General features: G+C 44.1%; 1 protein-coding gene across 2 annotated transcripts; it reads right to left on the minus strand.

Annotated features, from left to right (window-relative positions):
• Positions 1-1,625: 1,625 nt before the first annotated feature.
• C19H6orf163 (chromosome 19 C6orf163 homolog) lies at positions 1,626-19,843 on the minus strand. Of its 2 annotated transcripts, XM_020879149.2 has the most exons (5): positions 19,400-19,841; positions 15,212-15,306; positions 12,824-12,931; positions 7,039-7,241; positions 1,626-2,130 (listed from the first exon to the last, which is right to left on the minus strand). In XM_020879149.2, the coding sequence occupies exons 1-5, from the start codon at positions 19,545-19,547 to the stop codon at positions 1,695-1,697; spliced, it is 990 nt and encodes a 329-aa protein (XP_020734808.2). In that variant the 5' UTR covers positions 19,548-19,841; the 3' UTR covers positions 1,626-1,694. The 2 variants fall into 2 exon arrangements, with proteins under 2 accessions (XP_020734808.2, XP_070306253.1); XM_070450152.1 differs by lacking the exon at positions 12,824-12,931 and having other exon boundaries at positions 19,400-19,843.
• Positions 19,844-22,254: the final 2,411 nt, after the last annotated feature.

Below are 22,254 nucleotides of genomic sequence, written 5' to 3' on the forward strand. Positions count from 1 at the left end.
ACACATCGCTGCCTTCACCGTTACGAAACCCCGGACCGATCAATGTAAACAAGTCCACCTGAGGCTTGTTTGACCACAGCACTTTTTAATTTACTGAACACTGCTTTCCAGGTATTAATTTTAAAGCCACCAGTATAGGCTGGTAATTAATAATTTAAGGATATTACATTAAAATGGGTAGTTTTTTTTTGGAGAGTTCTTTATGGCTTGGGTTTTCTTCTATTTTAATTTAGTAGATGATATGTTGGTTCGCACTGTGGCATGTAATGATTTTCTGCATTTTGACACAAAGAAGATGAGGTTGAAGTACTCCTGGGCTTGGGTATAAAATAAGGGGTCCACCCCCCTCAATTCCTGAGGCAAGGAATCTGACCTCGAAAGACATATTTATCTTTCACAAATGGCAAATATAAAGGAATTCTTTCTGAATTATTTTACATAGGGTTCCCAGAATTTAAGTTTTATCCTACTGAACTTGAGAAACATTGCTTTTTTTCCTACAAAGCTATTGCAGTTCACCAAATAATAATTTCTAGGCTAGGTTACTAGACAGCACACCTCTCCACAATGGAAATCCTTGAAGAACACGTCCTTTTATTTGTTTTTAACTGCAACAAATACTAAAAGAGTTAAATGTCTGATGGAAACATATGTAAAGCCAGATATACAAGTTTGTTTAGACTTCCATGAAATCTTTTTTCCTCCTAGCCAGTTTTGTTTGCTTTTTGTTTTTGATGTGGACCATTTTTAAAGTCTTTATTGAATTTGCTACAATATTGCTTCTGCTTTATGTTTTGGTTTTTTGACTCAAGGCATGTGGCATCTTAGTTCCCCAACCAGGAATCAAACTCACACCCCCTGAAGTGGAAGCATGGAGTCTTAACCACTGGACTGCCAGGGAAGTCCTCAAACAGACTTTTAAGCAACAAGGTATGTAACTGATATGACTGCATGTTCCAGGGTTGACTGGAGATGAGCTGGCAGTAAGCAGAGCTTTGGGGAGATCACTAGGTTAGATAAGGAAAGCATTTATGTAGTCGAGGACAAAGCAATGACGTTGGAAATTAAGAGAAGGGACAGAATTTGGGAAATGCTAAAGTGACTGTGAAAAGAATATTGATGGGGGTAGGGAGAAAGGGAAGTGGTGAAGTTCAGGTTTTAGCTTAAGACAAGGTACAAACCGTGCAGCAGGCATCTGGAGACACAAAGGGAGAGACGGGTTTAAGACAAGCTGCGGTTCAGCTGCTAAGTCATGTCTATCTCTTACTGATCGCATGGGTTGTAGCCTGCCAGGCTCCTCTGTCCATGGGATTTCCCAGGCAAGAACACTGGAGTGGGTTATATTTCCTTCTCCATGTTTTGGTTTTTTAGCTGTGAGGCATGTGGGATCTTAGCTCCCCCACCAGGGATTGAACTCACACCTCCTGCGCTGGAAGGTGACGACTTAACCACCAAATTGCGGGGAAGTGCCACCTCCTAGTCAGTTTTGACCCCTCTCACTGTTAACCTCTTCTCCACTAGACCTGGAGACCACTGTAGCCTGAAATGTGCTTTTGGATATTTTGGTTTTCCATCAAAATGCTTACAACTCAATAGTACCATGCACATAACTGGGGATCCATACATGGTTTTTGAATGAATTTATTTAGTCTTTCAAACTGTGTCTTTTGTAGTGAAATTTCAGATGAACACTTCTAATCAGGAGTTGTTTGGTTCTCCGGAATAATAAGATTGGAGGGTGTCTTCTTTCTTTCTGGCAGAATAAAATCTGCTTGTCCCGGCGAGAGCTTTGGAAACGTGTAATTGATGTATTTTTGAAATGCTGCCCTGGTTTCCTGTAACTCTTCCTCCAGGAAGTCTTTCCAGTTCGTCATAATCCCCAGCTGCTTCGCGATGGACAGCAGCTCCCCGTGAGTGTTCACCAGCTTGTCCATCACATTTCCGAGTTTGGCCTGATGTGTTTTCTCTGCTTCTTGAAGCACTTTCTGAACCTCCTCTTGCTTCTGCCTCTGAGTCACGCAGTAGTAGAGATTGATTTCATGCTGTTTCTCCCTTACCAGCTGGTTCACACTCTTCTTCTGATCCTGCACAACCGTGACACCTGTGCTCATAAGTTCCTCCACGGCCTGCCTACCAAAAAGAGTAAGAGCTGAATGTTAGTAGTTAGATGGATCACCCACTAAAAACCAAAAGATTGTGTCTTTCACCACAGATGGAGAAGACAAGACTGCATGGTTTACATGACTCACAGTCTGAGACAGGCTGGTCAAGATGAGCTTTTGGTTAGATGTTAACAATCAAAAAGTACTTTTCAGAGCAGGGAAGGAACACATGGATTTCCTTGCTGTGGGCTAGAGTGAAGCCACCAATCTACTGACTAATGCTAATTTAGGGAGTCCACCAAGGCCAGAAAATATGAATGCAGAGTTCTATAAAGATGAAGAAATAAGGTCAGAGCTCCAAACCCCTAGAGAAAGTATTTCTATATATCAACACAGCTACTCACCTTTAGCTAGAGAGCAGGAAACTATCTCACAAAGTGAGTTTAGCCTTAATTTTGATTCTATCTGAGCAATATTCTATGACAGCCAAACTTTTTGGTCTCAAGGTCACTTTCACTCTTAAAATGACCAAGAAACCCAAGGAGCCTTTGTTTATATATATAGTTTATATCTATTGACCCTAACAGTTAAAAAATTAAAGTCAGACATTTCACAAGCATTATAAATTCATGTGAAATATTGGATAAATCCATTAAATGTTAAAATAAAAAGCTTACCTTGTATGAAAAATATTTGTTTGTAAATCAAAAATCTTTTGATGGGAAAAGTGGCATCATTTTACATTTCTGTAAAATCCTTTATTGTCTGGCTTAATAGGAGAGAAGCTAGATTTTCATTTTGGTTCAATCTGTTGAGGTATCATCACACATCATAAAACCCTGGAAAATGCCACTATATACTCCTGAGATGGAGTGAAAAGACAAATCATGTCTTAATATTATTGAGAAAGTAGCTTTAACCTTAGTGTCCTACTAAAGGATCTGGGACCATACTTTGAGAACCATTACTGAACAAATTCATAGGCCTCTGATTATAATGTATATAAAGGAAATCAACCTTGAATATTCATTGGAAGGACTGATGCTGAAGATGAAGCTCCAATACTTTAGCCACCTGATGTGAAGAACTGACTCATTGGAAAAGACCCTGATGTTAGAAAAGATTGAAGGCAGGAGGAGAAGGGGACGACAGAGGGTGAGATGGTTGGATGGCATCACTGACTCAATGGACATGAGTTTGGGCAAGCTCTATTAGACAGTGAAGGACAGGGAAGCCAGGTATGCTGCAATCCATGGGGTCTCAAAGAGTTGGACGCGACTGAGCAACTGAACAAGAACAAGAGATCCACAGCGGAATTCTGAACAGTGGGCTTCCTTAGCGGCTCAGCTGGTAAAGAACCCGCCTGCAATGTGGGAGACCTGGGTTTGATCCCTGGGTTGGGAAGATCCCCTGGAGAAGGGAAGGGAGTGGCTACCCATTCCAGTATTCTGGCCTGGAGAATTCCAAGGACTAGTCCATGGGGTTGCAATGAGTTGGACACGACTGAGTGACTTTCACATCTACTCCACATGTGAAATGCTCTAAAGAATGCTGGAATCGAGCAAAGTCTCTAAATGAGATCTGGTGTGCTGCAGAGTGGGTTCAGCTGACTGGAACAAATCTGAACCTTTGACAATTATTTGAAGAATGCCCACCATGTGCCAGGCTCTCTTATAGGCCCGAGGGACACATCAAAGACCAAAATTGGACATTCTAGGTGGATATGCTTACGTAACAGGCACGGCAGGTCCCTAGTCTCAGTCAACTGGTTCAGCGAAAGATGGCCATTGAAAGTCTTCCACCTGTGAACTTCAGGGAGGAAGGGGCCAAAGGTGGACGAGAGTGAAGGAGGGAAGGAGGGAGCGGGAGGCTCAGGGCAGTGCGAGGAGAGACCCAGACGCTCCTTTCGGACGGGCAGAGCTCCTGAGGTGGAGCGGAGGAAGCAGAGGGAGAGGAGAACCACCCTCCGCTGCTTTGGACAACTCACTCAGGAATTACTGTCTTCTCTGACTTTCTCCCAAATCCTCTATTTTCGTCCTACTCTACCTCACAGTGACTTACAGCCTAGGCAGGTAGGGAACCACTGAAATAGCCAAGGCCGCAGCCCTCATTCCTATTTCTCTGTACTTCCTATAGGATTTTACTTTCGGCTCTCTTCTAAACAGTTCTAACAAGGAAATTTTGCCCATTAATTATATACAAATAGATATGTTAACTTAAGCAGTGAAGCAAGAGACAAGTCCTAGACCAGGAGACCAAACACAGAGGTTTCAGTCTGGGTCCTGCTGCGTCAGCTGCATGAGCTTGGGCAGGTCGCTGAGCACCCGGGAACAGAGGTTTGGAACCTCTGGATCCTAAAAATCACGAGGGCTCCCGAGTGCTGACCTGTTAAAACTGGCCAAAACCACCAAATGTTCACTACATATATAAAATGGTTACTTTGGTATTTTTCACATATATATTAATAAGTGTATATGTGATCTGATTTATGTAAAAGTTATTTCAAATTATGCACATATTTAAGGCTGTTCAGTTCAGTTCAGTTGCTCAGTCAAGAATGACTCTTTGTGACCCCCTGGACCACAGCATGCCAGGCCTCCCTGTCCATCATCAATTCCTGGAGTCCACCCAAACCCATGTCCATTGAGTCGGTGATGCCATCCAACCATCTCATCCTCTGTTGTCCCCTTCTCCTCCTGCCTTCAATCTTTCCCAGCATCAGGGTCTTTTCAAATGAGTCAGCTCTTTGCGTCAGGTGGCCAAAGTATTGGAGTTTCGACTTCAACATCAGTCCCTCCAGTGAACACCCAGGACTGGTCTCCTTTAGGATGGACTGGTTGGATCTCCTTGCAGTCCAAGGGACTCTCAAGAGTCTTCTCCAGCACCACAGTTCAAAAGCATCAATTCTTCGGCGCTCAGCTTTCTTTATAATCCAACTCTCACATCCATACATAACCACTGGAAAAACCATAGCCTTGACCAGACGGACCTTTGTTGGTAAAGTAATGTCTCTGCTTTTTAATATGCTATCTAGGTTGGTCATAGCTTTCCTTCCAAAGAGTAAGCATATTTTAATTTCATGGCTGCAATCACCATCTGCAGTGATTTTGGAGTAAATACATCAAAAGAGCAAGGAAGGATACAGAACTACATTCTTTTAAATGATTGTCTCTGGGAGACAGTGGTCAGGAAGCAGGGAGTCATGACTTAGTAAATTTTGCTCTCTCTGTATTTCTAGAAGCTCAACTTTGTTTATAGCATTATGACTTCTTTGTGTAAAAAGAAACGGGCCAAAAGTAACACATCCACAGTAGTGTATCATGTGGGCTAGAGGATGTGAAGACTGACTGTTAAGTGTTTGTGGAAAAACATTTCTTGATTCCTTGCCTCCCCTAAAATTGGAGATATGGAATGAAAAGCACAATTTTTAGGGCAGTAGTTACCATGCAAGATAGGAGGAGAGGAACAAATGTGGTTGAGGAAGAACGCGGGACTTTCCAATCCCCTCAAATGGCTGGTAGGCCTTTGAGTATTCATGTTATTTTTCTTTTTTGTTGCTGTTGTTTTTTATTTTATTTTTAAGTCGTATTATTTTTCTTTACATCACACACACACACACACACACTCTACAATATATTACATACTGTCCCCCATGTTTGATACATTCTGTAGTAAAAATGTAAAAACACAAAACTCAGGAAGTATCTATGGCATCCACCCCATCCTCTTTTCCCAGTTGACTCTGACAGGGGGGTACGCTGATTTTCTGACAGGGGGGTACGCTGATTTTCTGACAGGGGGTACACTGATTTTCTGACAGGGGCTACACTGATATTCTGACAGGGGATACGCTGATTTTCTGAAAGGGGACACGCTGATTTTCTGACAGGGGGTACGCTGATTTTCCGACAGCGGGTACGCTGATTTTCTGACAGGGTGTAAGCTGATTTTCTGACAGAGGGTACGCTGATTTTCTGACAGGGGGTACACTGATTTTCCGACAGGGGACACGCTGATTTTCTGACAGGGTCTACGCTGATTTTCTGATAGGGTGTAAGCTGATTTTCTGAAAGGGGACACGCTGATTTTCTGACAGGCGGTACGCTGATTTTCTGACAGGGGCTACGCTGATATTCTGACAGGGGGTACGCTGATTTTCTGAAAGGGGACACGCTGATTTTCTGACAGGCGGTACGCTGATTTTCCGACAGGGGGTATGCTGATTTTCTGACAGGGTGTAAGCTGATTTTCTGACAGGGGGTACGCTGATTTTCCGACAGGGGGTACGCTGATTTTCCGACAGGGGACACGCTGATTTTCTGACAGGGGCTACGCTGATTTTCTGACAGGGGTAAGCTGATTTTCTGACAGGGGGTACGGTGATTTTCTGACAGGCGGTACGCTGATTTTCTGACAGGGGGTACGCTGATTTTCTGACAGGGTGTAAGCTGATTTTCTGACAGGGGCTACGCTGATTTTCTGACAGGGGGTACGCTGATTTTCTGACAGGGTGTAAGCTGATTTTCTGACAGGGGCTACGCTGATTTTCTGACAGGGGGTACGCTGATTTTCTGACAGGGGGTACGCTGATTTTCTGACAGGGGGTACGCTGATTTTCTGACAGGGGGTACGCTGATTTTCTGACAGGGGGTACGCTGATTTTCTGACAGGGGACACGCTGATTTTCTGACAGGGGGTACGCTGATTTTCCGACAGGGGGTACGCTGATTTTCTGACAGAGTGTAAGCTGATTTTCTGACAGGGGACACGCTGATTTTCTGAAAGGGGACACGCTGATTTTCTGACAGGGGGTACACTGATTTTCTGACAGGGGACACGCTGATTTTCTGACAGGGGACACGCTGATTTTCTGACAGGGGGTACGCTGATTTTCCGACAGGGGGACCACGGATTTGCAGGGTGCTCCCTGGAGTACCTTCTCTGAGCCTGGATCTCTTCCTGGGCCACGAGCCGCTCCTGCTCTCGGGCTTCCTGCACGGCCTGGACCTTCTCGCGGTGGCACTCCATCATGATCCTCTGGATCCTGTGGATCATGCGCTGCTCGGCAGCCAAGTGTTCTCGCTGCAGTTCTTCCTCCAGGTTTTTATGCAGCTGCATCTCAGTCCTAGCTGCCATTTCCTTAAGCAACAGGAAAACCAGGTTCAGATGCTATAGCTTTGATGTTTAAAAATGAATACTAAGAGGTTATTCAGATCGGAATTTATCTGCCTGATGGAATATACACCGATTAAGCCTGACGACTTAAGAGTGTATAAAAATAAGAGGCAGATCCACAGATATAGAGATCAAACGAATACGTGGCCAGTGGCGAGAGGTAAGGGGGAAGGGGTGATATAAGGGTGGGAGAAGAGGAGGGTTTTTATGGGGTTGTATGAAATCATGTGTCTGAAACTTTCGAAAATTGTAAAGCACCATAGAATTTAAAGAATTTTTCATTCAATACAAAAGGAATTTTTAGAAAAGTGAAAGAATACAGAAAAGTAAAATTTTTAAAAACGGGGCGGGGGGGGTTAGGAGGGAGGCCTGAGAGGGAGGAGATATATAAAACACACACACACACACACACACACACACACACATATACACACATATGTAGTTATGACTGAATTTGCTTTGTTGCATGGCAGAAGCCAACACAATATTGTAAAGCAGTTATCCTCCAATTAAAAAGGAAAACTGAAATGGTGTATCTGCACCACGGAACACTGTTAATATACAGCTACTGAAAAGGAAAGAAAAGGAGTCTATGCTATATGGGGAACTTACGATGATGCTAGGTAAAACCAGAAATGTACAAACTACATAGCGCAAGTATGTACAGTGTAGTTGTTGTTTAGATGCTGACTCACGTCTGCCTGTTTTGCAACCCCATGGACTGCAGCCCACCAGGCTCCTTTCCCATGGGATTTCCCAGGCAAGAATACTAGAGTGGGTTGCCATTTCCTCCACCAGGGGAATCTTCCCAACCAGGGATCAAACCCATGCCTCCTGCATTGGCAGGCGGATTCTTTCTCACGGAGCCACCGGGGAAGCCCAAGTATATACATAGATGGTATTGAAAAGGAACGTGCAAAACGAAAAGTAATTGAGTCATGGTCACTTTTTGATTGTTCAAATATTCTATGGCATCCTATTATCTTTATCCATGACTAGAAATACAGACTACAATTCTGCTTTAGGAAGTCAGGCCTGGAAAGTGGCAGAAATAATGACCAGGAGAGTCTCTTGGGTAGCAGGGGACCTGAGCAAGCAGCCCACAGGCCGGCAGTCTCAGGAAGCTGCCTGCACGCCCTCACTGTTCTTCTGGAGTATTCCAGCTCGTTCACCTCAAGGGGCCCGTTCTCCGTCATGAAGGAGACAGGAACAAGGGTTCCACCACTTGCTCCTGCAGAAGGACCTGTGGAGCCTTCACCTAGGTAAGGAGAGGAGACACTTGTCAAACCAGGACTAGGGACTTCCCTGGCGATCCAGTGGTTAAGACTCCATGCTTCCAATGAAGGAGGTGCAGATGCAATCCTTGGTCCAGGAATAAGATCCCACATGCTGTGCAGCATGGCCAAAGAAAAAAAAACCAGACAGGAGTTGAGGGAAACCCTGTATCCCTGGAAATGCCCAGTGAAGGCATGGTATGCCAGGCACAGTGCTGGGCCCACTGCTCCAAGCAGGAGGAGGCTGGAATTCCATCCTCGGGACTCACTGCCTACTGGAGGAGACCCAAACGCCATCCTGCAACTACTGTTCTAAAAGAAATACATGCCAGTTAATTCTCTCCAGTTGTTTCAAAACTTTCATTTAAAGGGAAATGTGTAACTCTATTTTAGGGATAAGAGAGATCATACAGAAACTAAGCTGTTCAACATTCTGTAATAACCTAAACGGGAAAAGAATTTGAAAAACAATAGATCCGTGTGTCAATATATGTATAGGTGAATCAGTTTGCAGTACATCTGAAACTGATACAACATTGCTAATCAATGATGCTACAACATAAAATAAAAAATGTTTTAAAATGTAAAAACAGAACAAACAAAAAAGAAATTAAGTTACTTCACAGAGTGAGTCATTGGAAGAACTAGGACCAGAAAGCAGGATTCTCACACACCAGTCTCTCACTTCATTGCTGGCTGTGATGCTGGGGTCTTTCCAGAGATGCATGGGTTTGCTCTCATCCCAGAAGCTTGGTCCAGTCTTATCAGACAGTACAGTAAGTTTCCTCCCTCCCTTCAAGCCCCTCCCCACCTCCCAGAGACAATTTCTGAGCAGAGGATGGAAGGTTCTGCTATGGGTAATAAGTCTAAGTCTCTATCTTATAGTCAGAGGCTGCTGTTGAACATCTTAGGGGATATTTTAACTGCTTAGGTATCATTTCTGGGTTTTCAAGTACATTTTCAGCAATTGAGACTGCCGAATGGTTGCGCCTTATAAAGATGATGTATTACCGTAAGACATTTCTATTTGAATCATAGAACTTAAAAAAGATAACTCAGCCCTTTATTTTGACCGGGTTCTGAATTTAATTCAGAGAATGACATCCCCTTCCTCTTTCATGCAATGATTTAGTGAAACCGAAATCATTTTACTGTATGACATAGCATGTCCAATAGCTATTTAAAGCTACAGAAAATAATTCAACAGCTGACTGGCAGTGTTCCTATTCAACAGAAAGCCTTCCAGCCAAATGACTTTTATTGAAGTGCATTTTGAGCGAATGGGCCTCTATTGTGAGATAAGAGCCTCGCCAGCTCCATCACCCTGACTATGCAGACGTGTGACAGACCTTCCTTCACGCCACCGTGTCTCCCTCAGGGGAAGTCTCTCTCACGTATCACAGGCAGGAAGATCTTGGGCCTTGATCCGTCTTTAGCTGGGGGACATGGTGATTTGTAGCACTGTCGCCTTTGAACTGTCGGAAAGCTCAAAGGCCCAGCTGTGGTAACAGAACTGGACCTCGCGGCTACTGACATTTCTGAGTCTTGGATTCACACCTGACTTCATATTTCCTCTCCTCATTTCCCCTTAGCTTCCATTTTATTATTTACTTTTTAATATTATTGTATTTGGATAAGAAAATATTAGCACTTTTTCAGAACCCTGTCTGTCCATTGGACAAGACCTGGAACTTTGGTTTCACAGCAATTCACCTAAAACTTCTCCCACATTCTCGGCATCACAGAAGCAGTGCTTGGTGAGCTCTATGTATCAGAATGTAGGGCTGTTTGGGGCCAGAAATTGGTCTTCTGCTCTCTGTACTGGTAGTCTCAAACTTCCTTACACATGAGAAGCGCATGGTTAAACACACTGTCAGTGACTCTGTGGGACAGGCGGGACCAGGCATCTGTAGGAAGGGAGACTCTAGGGAGGTGGTTCAGAGAAACTCCCTGAGAAGCAATAATGAGGTCCATGTCTGGGGACCCTCCAGCTGAAACAATCCCATGTATTCCACTTAGACAGATCTTCATTATATGAAAAAAAAGTCACTAAAACTTCTATAGAATAATCTGGAAAGGCCAACCTCCCTCTAACTATTCCCCTTAAGTTTTCTTAGGACTTCCACTTTAACACTAACTGGATTAACTCAACCCAAAGACTGTATGTGCACGTGTCCATGGCCAGTCATGGCCGAGTCTTTGCGACCCTGTGGACAGTGGTCTGCCAGGCTCCTCTGTGCATGGAATTCTCCAGGCAAGAATGCTGGAGAGGGTGGCCATTTCCTGCTCTAGGGGATCTTCCCGACCCGGGGACGGAACCCACATCTCCTGTGTCTCCTGCATCAGCAGGCGGATCCTTTATTGCTGAGCCACCAAAGACTATGTGGGGTACCACCAAATGACTGAAGGCGAGACTGGGATGTGAGCTCCTGGAGACAGGCGTCACATCTACGTTACCTTGTGTTGTCACAACCTACTGCCAGCAGTCACGTTTAAAAAGTCCTCTGCTTGCAGCACAGAGCAGGGACACACGGACACATTTCCCATGGAAATGGCTGCCCCTTGAAATTGTTGGTTGGGGGAGTCCAGGGTGGGCTTGGGGATGGTGATTTATCAGCTGATAGAGAAGTATGTCACTGTTCAAGAACCAGCGTGGCCGCTCTGTCCCTGCTGGGCGAGCAGCAGGCCTCTCCAGACACGCCATAAACGCTCCTCATGTTCTGAACTGAAATCAAGGATGGGCAACGGTCCACTGCAGCCAGCCCGTCAGGGACCGTGGCCCCTGCAGTCAGGTAGGGAGGGCCCACCACGCTTCAGGAGCCCTGGGATGGAGCTCTCTTTCCTCCCAGCAAGTTTTCTGAGGGCAAGGATGGTCTATTTAATCTCCCTAGTACAGAGCTGATCAATGACAGGTGTGCATGGCGTTAACAATGGACAAGTGGGCCTGTGGCCCCTGAACCATTTATGAGTTATGTTCTTGACTCTGTGGCTCTCCCTCCAGCCTCTGCCCAGGAATCATGAGCATGCACCGTGTCCTGTCCTCCCACGAGCCACGTGTGCAAGGACTTCTGCGTGCTTTCCCTTTGAGCAGCTTTGGACTGAGCTGTGTGGGGAACCTGGGGCTCTGCCTTGAGAGTTCACTAACGACCCCAAGTCGTGCAGCCATGTAATGGTTCCAGGGACAGCCTGCAGAGTTTCCCTGGTTGTGGGACTTCCGATCCTGCAGGAAATACCTGAGAAACAGCTCAGGGCTCTCTCTTATCACCGCAGAAAATGCAAATTTAGGGAAAAGGGTGCAATCAGAGAGCCGGCTTGCTCTGTCCAGCCCGCTTCCGCACTTACAAAGCCACGCCACCACACTGGCCCCAGGATAAGGGTGGTAGTGAGTCAGACGTGCCCTTGTGGAGACTGCAGGAGTGTGGCGACCAGACATTCAACAAGTAATCAACCTTCCCATCTATGTACCTACACCACTGCTGGGTGGGGGTGCTGAGAGAGGGCGGGGTGACAAGGGCAGGGTATGGGTGTCAGCACAGCTGGCTGGGGCAGGCTTCCCGTGACCGGTGATGCTGGGTGTCTGACGAGGTGCAGGAAGAACATTCTGACAAGGCCTCCCAGTGAGAACAGGTTTGAGGGTCCAGAGAAAGGCAGTAAGAGGAGGAGAGCCAGGGACAAGAGAAGCGGAGACTGACAGGCAGGGGGCCTCCTGCATATCTGACCCGTAAAGGTGTGGGCTCGTCCACGGCCCACATTACTGTTCATTACGCCAAAGGGATTCTCCTGCACCCAATCATCGCTGCTGCCGTAGAGTCCAGGATTTCTTCTGTAAAAATCCTGGGCCTCTCAACCAAGCTCCATAAAACACGCATCTAGACTTTATGTATGATTGCCTTTCTCTCATTCCCTTGCCAGAGCTTTTCACTCACTTAAGTACTTCTTAAAAGACAACAAACAGGCCGCTGTAGAAACCTGTAAACCTCAGGAGACAAGCGGCCACAGCAGGGGAAGCGGAGGGGGGATGAGTCGGGAGCAGCGATGGCGTAATACCCCGCCACGCGGGAAACAGACATCCGTGGGACGCGGCCTCGCAGCACAGGAAAGCCGGCTGGGTGCTCTGTGATGACCTAGAGGGGTGGGATGGGGGATGGACGGGAGGCAGACTCGAGAAGGAGGGGATATATGTATACCTATAGATGATTCACGCTGTGTTACAGCAGGAACTAACACGGAACTGTAAAGCAATTATACCCGAATAATAATTTTTTTAAAAACCTTTAACTCTTTCTCATGTTCCTCTTTCAGAAACTGGATTTGCATTTTGTACGTGTCATTTGCTTCTTTGAGGGCTTTCTTCACTGCTTGTCTTTGGCGTTTATCGGCCTTTGAAAGAGAGTTCATTTATTTGTTAATATACATCAGGTTTTCATGTTCAATGAAAATTAGCCCCCACCATGGGCCCCCGCTAACTGGCTCTGTCCCCATCTCAGGCCTCCCACAGCACACTGCTGTCTCAGGCAGAGATGTCCCTAACGCAGCCCTGGCCCCTGGCTAACATTACTGTTTCAGGAGCTGCCCAGGAGAACTTTACTGCACGCTGCTGGGTGGTCTTTCTTTGGCACTCTATTTCTTGTTGACTAACTAACAAAGTAATGCAGGCTCATCCAAGAAATTACAGAAAACACAGGGAAGTAGAAAAATGCACAAAGTCAGAAATTTGCTGAGAAGGGAGGCTGAGTACCACCCTAGCTCCCCTGCATCAGCTCAGTTCAGTTCAGTCGCTCAGTCGTGTCTGACTCTGCAAACCCATGGACTGCAGCACGCTCCTCCCTGTCCATCACCAATGACTGGAGTCTACTCAAACTCATGTCCATTGAGTCGGTGATGCCATCCAACCATCTCATCCTCTGCTGTCCCCTTCTCCTCCTGCCTTCAATCTTTCCCAGCATCAGGGTCTTTTCAAATGAGTCGGTTCTTTGCATCAGGTGGCCAAAGTATTGGGAGTTTCAGCTTCAGCGTCAGTCCTTAGAATGAACACTCAGGACTGATCTCCTTTAGGATGGACTGGCTGGATCTCCTTGCAGTCCAAGGGACTCTCAAGAGTCTTCTCAAGCACCACAGTTCAAAAGCATCAATTTTTCAGTGCTCAGCTTTCTTTATAGTCCAACTCTCACATCCATACATGACTACTGGAAAAAACCATAGCTTTGACTAGATGGACCTTTGTTGGCATAGTAATGTCTCTGCTTTTTAATATGCTGTCTAGGTAGGTCATAGCTTTTCTTCCAAGGAGTAAGCGTCTTCTAATTTCATGGCTGCAGTCACCATCTGCAGTGATTCTGGAGCCCCCCCCAAAAAGTCTGTCACTGTTCCCACTGTTTCCCCATCTATCTTCCATGAAGTGATGGGACCAGATGCCATGATCTTCGTTTTCTGAATGTTGAGTTTTAAGCCAACTTTTTCACTCCCCTGTTTCACTTTCGTCAAGAGGCTCTTTAGTTCTTCACTTTCCGCCATAAGGGTGGTGTCATCTGCGTATCTGAGGTTACTGATATATCTACCAGCAATCTTGATTTCAGCTTGTGCTTCTTCCAGCCCAGCATTTCTCATGATGTACTCTGCATATAAGTTAAATAAGCAGGGTGACCCTTGCATCAGGGTCTCCAGAAAGATGTTTCATTATTTTATTTGAAAAGAATGCCCAAAACATTAGATAAACATATTTAAATTGTACATTATTCACAAAAGTATTCCCTTGTATTAGGGAATACAATTAATGGCTCACGGTCAATTTAAACTGTATTATTATTGATAAGGATAAATGACTACTAAGATTTTTATATCTATTACCCTTCACACTGAAGCATTTTGTACTTTTGGAGAATGTTCATACAAAGCTTTTGCTGGAAGTAATACTGGACAGTTCCAATACTCTTTGCTACGATGTCTATATTATAGAGAAACTGAGAAATAACTTCTAAGCCCTGTGGCTTATCCTCCTCTCAAGGAGGGTTAATTCTCTTTAGGGAAGTCACATATAGCCTTTTCTTCATTACTGGAAGAAATGGGAGTTGGAGGACGGAAGTTTTGCTTTATTGAGGAGTCTGGGATCTGACCGTGAGCTCCAAGGGACTGAAATTGCTCCCATGGCCCTCAGCAGTCACGAGGACAAGGTGTCAAGGACTTCGGAGCAAAGAGGAGCTGGGAGAGAGTTGAGAAAGAGACCCAGCTATGATGCAGTATTTGGAAAAAAAGCCACTTGGGGGATTACACGTGGCACAAATGGATGGTCTACATATCAAAGACTAAGCAATAATAATTATCAACAAGAATGTCTTTTTTTGAAGTTTTAATTCAATGAGGATGGAGGGAACCCGAGTCATCCACACGCAGGGGCAATTTAAAAGGAGGGAGGCTTCCGGTGATTTCTCCTTACTCGGCAGCTACGTGCGCCGGGCACGTCATTGCGCTGAGCTTTCTCAACAGTTCTAGAGAGTATTAGTATTCCTCTTTCACATTGGAAGATGCCAGGACTACGGAGCTGAAGAACCTGCCCCACAGATGACCGGCATGCAAAGTCCGCCCTGCCTGACTCTTTGACACAAATCCCCAAAGACAAAGAAGTGCCAAGAGGCGCGCGGGCGGAGCTCCGGGTCCCCTCACCTGAGCCCATACGTCGGCTTCTACCTGTGCAATCCGTTCTTTGAGGGCAGCCTCCTGCAACTGCTCTTCCTTATTCAGAATATCTTTCCCAATATCTGTGGAGTGGAAGAGGGGAAAAAAATCACATATATCCAGAGACTGTATCTTGGCTTTCTTTTTCATCGCTATCAAGTTATTTACTAGAGTTATCTAAGAAAGAGATGCTTTGGGGGAATTTCAATCTCTAAAGACACAGTGAAAGAGGTAAGTTACTCCCCCAGCTGGCTGGGAAGCAGCTCACGCACAGTGGGACCTGCATGGACTCAGCCCCGCACACAGCCCACACTTCTGGCTGCTGTTCAGTCACTCAAGTCTGATTCTTTGCTGCCCCACGGAGTGCAGCTCCCAGAGATGCTCAAACCCATGTCCGCCGAGTCAGTGACACCATCCAGCCATCTCATTGTCTGTCGTCCCCTTCTCCTCCCACCCTCAGTCTTTCCCAGCATCAGGGTCTTTTCCAGTGAGTCAGCTCTTCGCATCATGTGGCCAAAGTATTGGAGTTTCAGCATCAGCCTCAGTCCTTCCGATGAATAGTCAGGATTGATTTCCCTTAGGATGGACTGGTTGGATCTCCTTGCAGTCCAAGGTTCTTTCAAGAGTCTTCTCCAACACCACAGTTCAAAAGCATCAGTTTTTCAGTGCTCAGCCTTCTTTATGGTCCAACTCTCACATCCATACATGACCACTGGAAAAACCATAGCTTTGATTGGATGGAACTCTGTTGGCAAAGTAATGTCTCTGCTTTTTAATACGCTGTCTAGGTTTGCCATAGCTTTCTTTCCAAGGAGCAAACGTCTTTTAATTTCGTGGCTGCAATCACCATCTGCAGTGATTTTGGTGCCCAAGAAAATAAAGCCTGTCACTTTTAGATGAGGAAACAGGGACAGACTTTATTTTCTCCTTCTGGTAACAGGACCCATTTTCCTCCAGAACTTCCTCCCTCACTTGTTCTGGGACTGCCAATCACCGCAGCCAACCGGCTTGGCCCATCACACGCTCCCCTACCTTCCAGGCCCCGTTAAACTGGAGCGCAGACTCAAGCCTGGCCAGACACACTCTTTCCTTCTTTTGTATAAGGCTGTAAGGAGAACAGAGCTCTTTTCCTCTAAGGTTTCTAAGCTGGAGAGACTAAGATGGTTAGAGCAGTTTGGAACCACTCCCACCCCCTTCTCAGTTGCTGGAGGAAGCTTGGCTGCAGCAGTAAATCAACGAAGCCAACGCATGGAAACAGCAAGTGTGGACGAACTGAGCCCTGGGCCCAGACCCCTCCTGGCACCACTGTTCCAAGGGTCAAGGGATCCTCTTTGGTAAATATTCTAGTCTGAGCTGTGTTTCTGTCACCTGCAACTGAAGTACACATGAGTTGGCATTAAGAGTCTTTGCTACTAGATTGTCAGTGAGTCTACAAGTATAAAGCAGTGAATACGATGAGGATGGACATATACCACACAGGCCCAACATTGTGTAGAGATAATTACGAAAGATTTAGAAATAGGACTAAGCGCGGACTGGCAAAGTTCTGCACTTCATAAAAACGTGATGCAAGTATGGGCTGCTATTATCCTTTTTTATACTTAAGTTCCAGTACTTTGTATTAGTTGTTCTCCACCCTAACTGTACAACAGGATCCCTGCATAGCTTTTCTAAAATGCTGAAAAGAGGAACACACTATTAACATGGAGAATAACTTGGATCTTAAGGGCATGCTGATTGAAAAAAGCTGCTTTCAGAGTTACATACTGTATGATTATATATATATATATATATATATATATATATATATACACACAGACACACAGGATATAGAGAGAATATAGTATATTATATGTATATATGTTTTACATATAAAACATTGTCGAAGAGCTGTAATTATAGTGACTGAAGACAGATTAGTGGTTGCCGGGGATTTAAATTACGAGGTATTAAGAGGTAACATGAGGGAGTTTCTCTGTGGTGAAGAAATATTTCTGTTATGATTGTAGTGATGGTTACATGAATCTACATGTGATAAATTTAATAAAACTACACACCAGGGAAAAAAGAATAAATAAGGTCTGCACCTAACTTACCAGTATCGCTCCAACACCAATTTCCTGGTTTTGACAATGTAACAGTGTTATGTAAGGCATCAATGAGAGAACCTGGTGGGAACTCTGTTCTATTTTTAAAATGCGTCAGTCTTCAACTATTTCCAAATAAAAACCTATGAAATATGTAAAAAATATTGAAAAAGTTTTTTAAAAGGCCACATGCTGAGGGCCAATTCTGAAGGCTCTAATTTCGTGGGTTTCTGTTGGATGACTACTGTAATAGGGAAGAACAAAGCTGACTCCGTAGTAGATGTTTTCATTTACTTTAACCTTTGTATTCAATTGCTTTTGCTTAGAGTGAAGAATGTTGCCTATAGCCTGAAATATACAGGGTAGCCAGCTCTCAAGGTTCTGACCTTTAAAGGTATAAAACTTTTCCATTCCCGCAGAGCCAAAAAGTTGCAGAACAGAGAGTAAGATTTGTCTTGCTGGAGGTTTATAGAAACATCATGAACTGACCCAAAATGGACAACTGTAAGAACAAAGAATTCCTGCGCCAGGAAGTTTGCAACAACCAACCCACCCCTCCTCCCCTTTTAATATAAAAAATGCCTGCATTCTGAAAGGGGTAAGAAGGTTCTCTGGTACATTAATCTGCCATCTCTGTTTGCTGGCTTTCTGAATAAAGTCGTTCTTCTCTGCCCCAACAACTCATCTCCTGATCTACTGGCCTGTCACGCAGTGAGTAGAATGAACTTGGACTTCGTTAGCAGTATTAAATCCAGTGAAGTTTGTGTTTGGATTTAAAAGTTCTGTAGAACGCTTCCAATGCTGAGAACTACCCTCTGCAATACTTATTCGCATTTATACATGTTTTAATTTATCCACTTAATGTCTGGATTCAGATCTACTAGGAGGCATACGGAACCAACCAAAAAAAGCATATCTAAAAATGAATATCCACTGTTCTGGGTGTAAAAAGCCAAATCATTATAGAGATTATAATTAATAAGTCACACTAAACAGTTACTAAAAGTTAGAATCAGTGATCAGTTTTGGGATTGATATTTTTAGAGGATGATCCCAATTTGATCTCCCTCTCATTTTAGTTTTTTTTCAAAACACCCTCCATTCTATGGCTTCTTACAGTTCCAAAGATCAGGAGTAAAATTTAATCACCACTAATTTAACACGTTAAAGGAATTCAGGATTTGAGAAGTATTTTGAGAGTACTTAGGAAAAAACTTCTAAGGCTTAAAGTCAGACTGAAAACCTGAGAGGAATGAGGAGAAAATGAAACCTGTAATTAAAATTTGATTTGCTTATTAGAAGTGCATACATAGGGGAAAGAGATAAATTAGAAATTTGGGGGTAACAGATAATACTACTATATATAAAACAGATAAACAAAGACTTACTGTATGGCACAGGGAACTATATTCAATATCTTATAATAACCTATAATGGATAATAATCTGAAAGAACATATATACATATATAATTCAATATAAAATATATTGAATACATATTTACATATATATAAAACTGAATCACTTTCCTGTACACTTCAAACAACATAAATCAGCTACACTTAAAATGTTTTTAAATACAAAAGGAGGACTTAAAAGGTAAAAGAAGTATACACATAGTACATATTCTCACGCTATTTATAATCTATTTTATGTCACCAGTACTAATAAAGAACACAGTTTCTTTCATCTGTTTATTAAGGTGTTACTTAGAAATATTTCTCTTCTATGCGTATGGAAAGCGCCCAAGTGTGGGTGAGGGCAAAAAGAACTCCAAGTTACTATTATGTGCCAGGCTTTAGAAGAGGGAGGAACATTTCGTTAAAGCCTCAGAAGAAACCTGCAGGAAAAGTATTGTGTTAACATCCCTGTTTACATATAAGGAAACAGGCTGAGAGGCTAAGTACCCTGCCAAGGCACACAGCTGGAAAGTGGGGAAGCGGGATTTCAACCCATACTCTTCTCACGCCGAACAGACACAGGTGAAGGACAAGGAGCTTTGCTGAGAGAGCTGATCAAAGTCCACACAACAAGAACGACATACAATGCTATGAAGCATGAGGACAAAGAAAAACAGGAAAGTCACTTACCCAGGATATCTTTGTGAGTGTAAAAGCGTGTCTTAAATGGCTTGTATTCATGGATCCGTTTGAAAGTTTCCCCAAAAGGGGCTGGTGGAATTATTTTATTACAAACAGCACAGCAAACGAAGTTTGTATAATTCGGATTCCTGATCATAATTAAAGATGTCTTTTACTTTGTACAGTTAAAAAACTCTTAGGATTAGAAAAAGCAGTTTTAAGAAAAGTTCAAGTTTGAGAAAGCAGAAGAGATTCAAGGTTTGAAGACAATGCTAGAGGCTTGTCAGGATTAAATGATTCACCATGATTAGGTAGTGGTTATATGCCTAGGGGTAAAGAATGGTACTGAAAGCCTCTGCCCATAGAAGGTCTGGGCACTGGATTTGGGAAGATTTAAGCAGCTACTCCCTCCTACAGTCTAGATTAAATTATCAACATACTTAGCAACTGTTGCTAGGTAAGACAAGCTTTGCTCATAAAAGCAACTAGAAATAATGACAAAAGGCAGCATGGTACAGCTCTTCATTTCCCAGATACTTTCTGTATGTTTAATTCTACTGCTGTAACAAAGGACTACATACTTGGTGGCTTAAAACCACACAATTTCATTCCCTTGCAGTTCTGGAGGTCAGAAGTCCACAACGGTGTCGGCAGCACTGGTTCCTCTGGAGGCTTCAGGGAGAATCGGTTTCCTTGCCTTTTCCAGCTTCCAGAGGCCGTTCCCATTCCTTGGCCCGTGGGCTTGCATCAATATAGCCTCTTATCCTCCTGTTTGCAGGGTGACATTGCTTCTTCCTCTCATCATCTGCCTCCCTCTTATAAGCGCTTTTGTGATTATATCAGGCTCACCCTAATAATAAAGGGTCATTTCCCTATTTCAAATCCTGAACTTAATCATATCTGTCTAGTTCCTTCTGCCATGGTTTCTTTTCCCCAGTCGTGTCTGACTCTTTTTAACCCCCATGGACTGCAGCACGCCAGGCTACCCTGCACTTCACTATCTCTCTCATGTCCATTGAGTCGATGATACCATCCAACCATCTCATCCTCTGTCACCCCCATCTCCTCTTGCCCTCAATCTTTCCCAGCATCAGGGTCTTTTCCAATGAGTTTCTTCCAAGGAGCAAGTGTCTTTTAACTTCATGGCTGCAGTCCCCATCTGCAGTGATTTTGAAACCCAAGAAAATAAAGCCTGTCACTCTTTCCATTGTTTCCCCACCTATTTGCCATGAAGTGATGGGACTGGATGCCACGATCTTAGTTTTTTGAATGTTGAGTTTTAAGCCAGCCTTTTCACTCTCTTTCACCTTCACCAAGAAGCTCTTTAGTTCTTCACTTCCTGCCATTAGGGTGGTGTCATCTGCATATGTGAGGTTATTGGTATAACCTTGACCTTTCTGTCATATAATGGAACATATTTACAGGTTCTGGGATTAGGATCCAAAAATCTCTAGGGTGGTGTGGGAAAAGAGGTGTATTATTCAGTCTACCATACTTTCTGTTCAATGGTTTATTTAAAGAATTGATTTTTTAGGCCAGAACAAAAAAAAAAAAGGAGTTTAATTTTTTTTAGGTTATCTACAATGCTTTTGTGCCAGGGCAATAAAACTGGGAGAACCACACAGTACCTTAAAGCAAAAATTACTTTCAGTAAGCAAGCACTCAAAATTACTAAGGTTGGCTTTTAAAATCATAGTTAATTCATTTGTTGTCCTTGTTTTAAAATGGAAAGAACTGCATCCCAAGAATCCCCGCCATGCTTAGAAAACTGGGACTGATTGGTTGCCTTACAGAAGATAAGGCTATTAAACAATAAATAACCTCACTATTCACACCGGGAAATTCTTATCAACTGGACTGCTTGCTCTTCTGGGCAAAGGGCTCTTCTATCAGAAAAGATTACTTCCCTGGGCTAAGAGGTTGCTTGCAGCTTACCGGTAGTTCATTTATCAATACTTGCTTCAAGACAATCTATTATGTTACAGTTTGCCCGATCTCAACCAGATTCCTGCATTGGAAAATATTCCTCCTACCACTTAACTCAGACTCCAACATGCCATAAACATCTTGCCCTGAGCATCCCCTCCTTAGACCACTGACTTTGTCTCATTTCCCTTTAGAGAAGGAATGAAAACATCCACAGCCAAGCAGTCTTTGACACTGCACATAGAAGACTGTGCTACAGAACTTGTGACAGACCTTCGAACAGTATCACAGTTAGGCTAAAAGTGAAAGAGAAGTCGCTCAGTCCTGTCCCAACTCTGCGACACCATGGACTGTACCCTACCAGCCTCCTCTGTTCATGGAATTTTCCAGGCAAGAAGACTGGAGTGGGTTGCCATTTCCTTCTCCAGGGGGTCTTCCAGACGCACCGATCAAACCGGGGTCTCCCACATTGTAGGCAGACGCTTTATCCTCTGAGCCACCAGGGAAGTGAGTGAGGTTCCTCGTTTCTAAAGGTCAGCGGACTTCTCCCCTCGCACCCCTTTTCGCAGCTGGGCACCTTGTGGAATCCACTGCGGCCCTGGCTCGCTCACACACAGCCACGGGTCCAAGGCTGCCGTCTGCCCAGCCCCACAGCCCTTCTTTGCTGCAGTGATCTCGTGATAGCTCACTAATACCTCCCCACCAAACAGTAACTGCTTTTGCTGGACATTAGAAGAGCTCTAATGATGACGATGTGGCATTAAATGCGTAAGCTGAAAACAGAAGAACTCTAGTTCTCTACCAACCAACAGCAAAAGATAAAACTTCAAAGGCATTGTATACCACCTAAGTATATTTAAACTGTATGAAGTGTACTATACAGAGAGACCCTGCAAAGAAATACTTAAGGCTCAGTAATAAAGATTTAATTTAGTTGC

The sequence above is a fragment of the Odocoileus virginianus genome, chromosome 19 (assembly GCF_023699985.2).
Source record: "Odocoileus virginianus isolate 20LAN1187 ecotype Illinois chromosome 19, Ovbor_1.2, whole genome shotgun sequence".
Taxonomy (NCBI): Eukaryota; Metazoa; Chordata; class Mammalia; order Artiodactyla; family Cervidae; genus Odocoileus; species Odocoileus virginianus.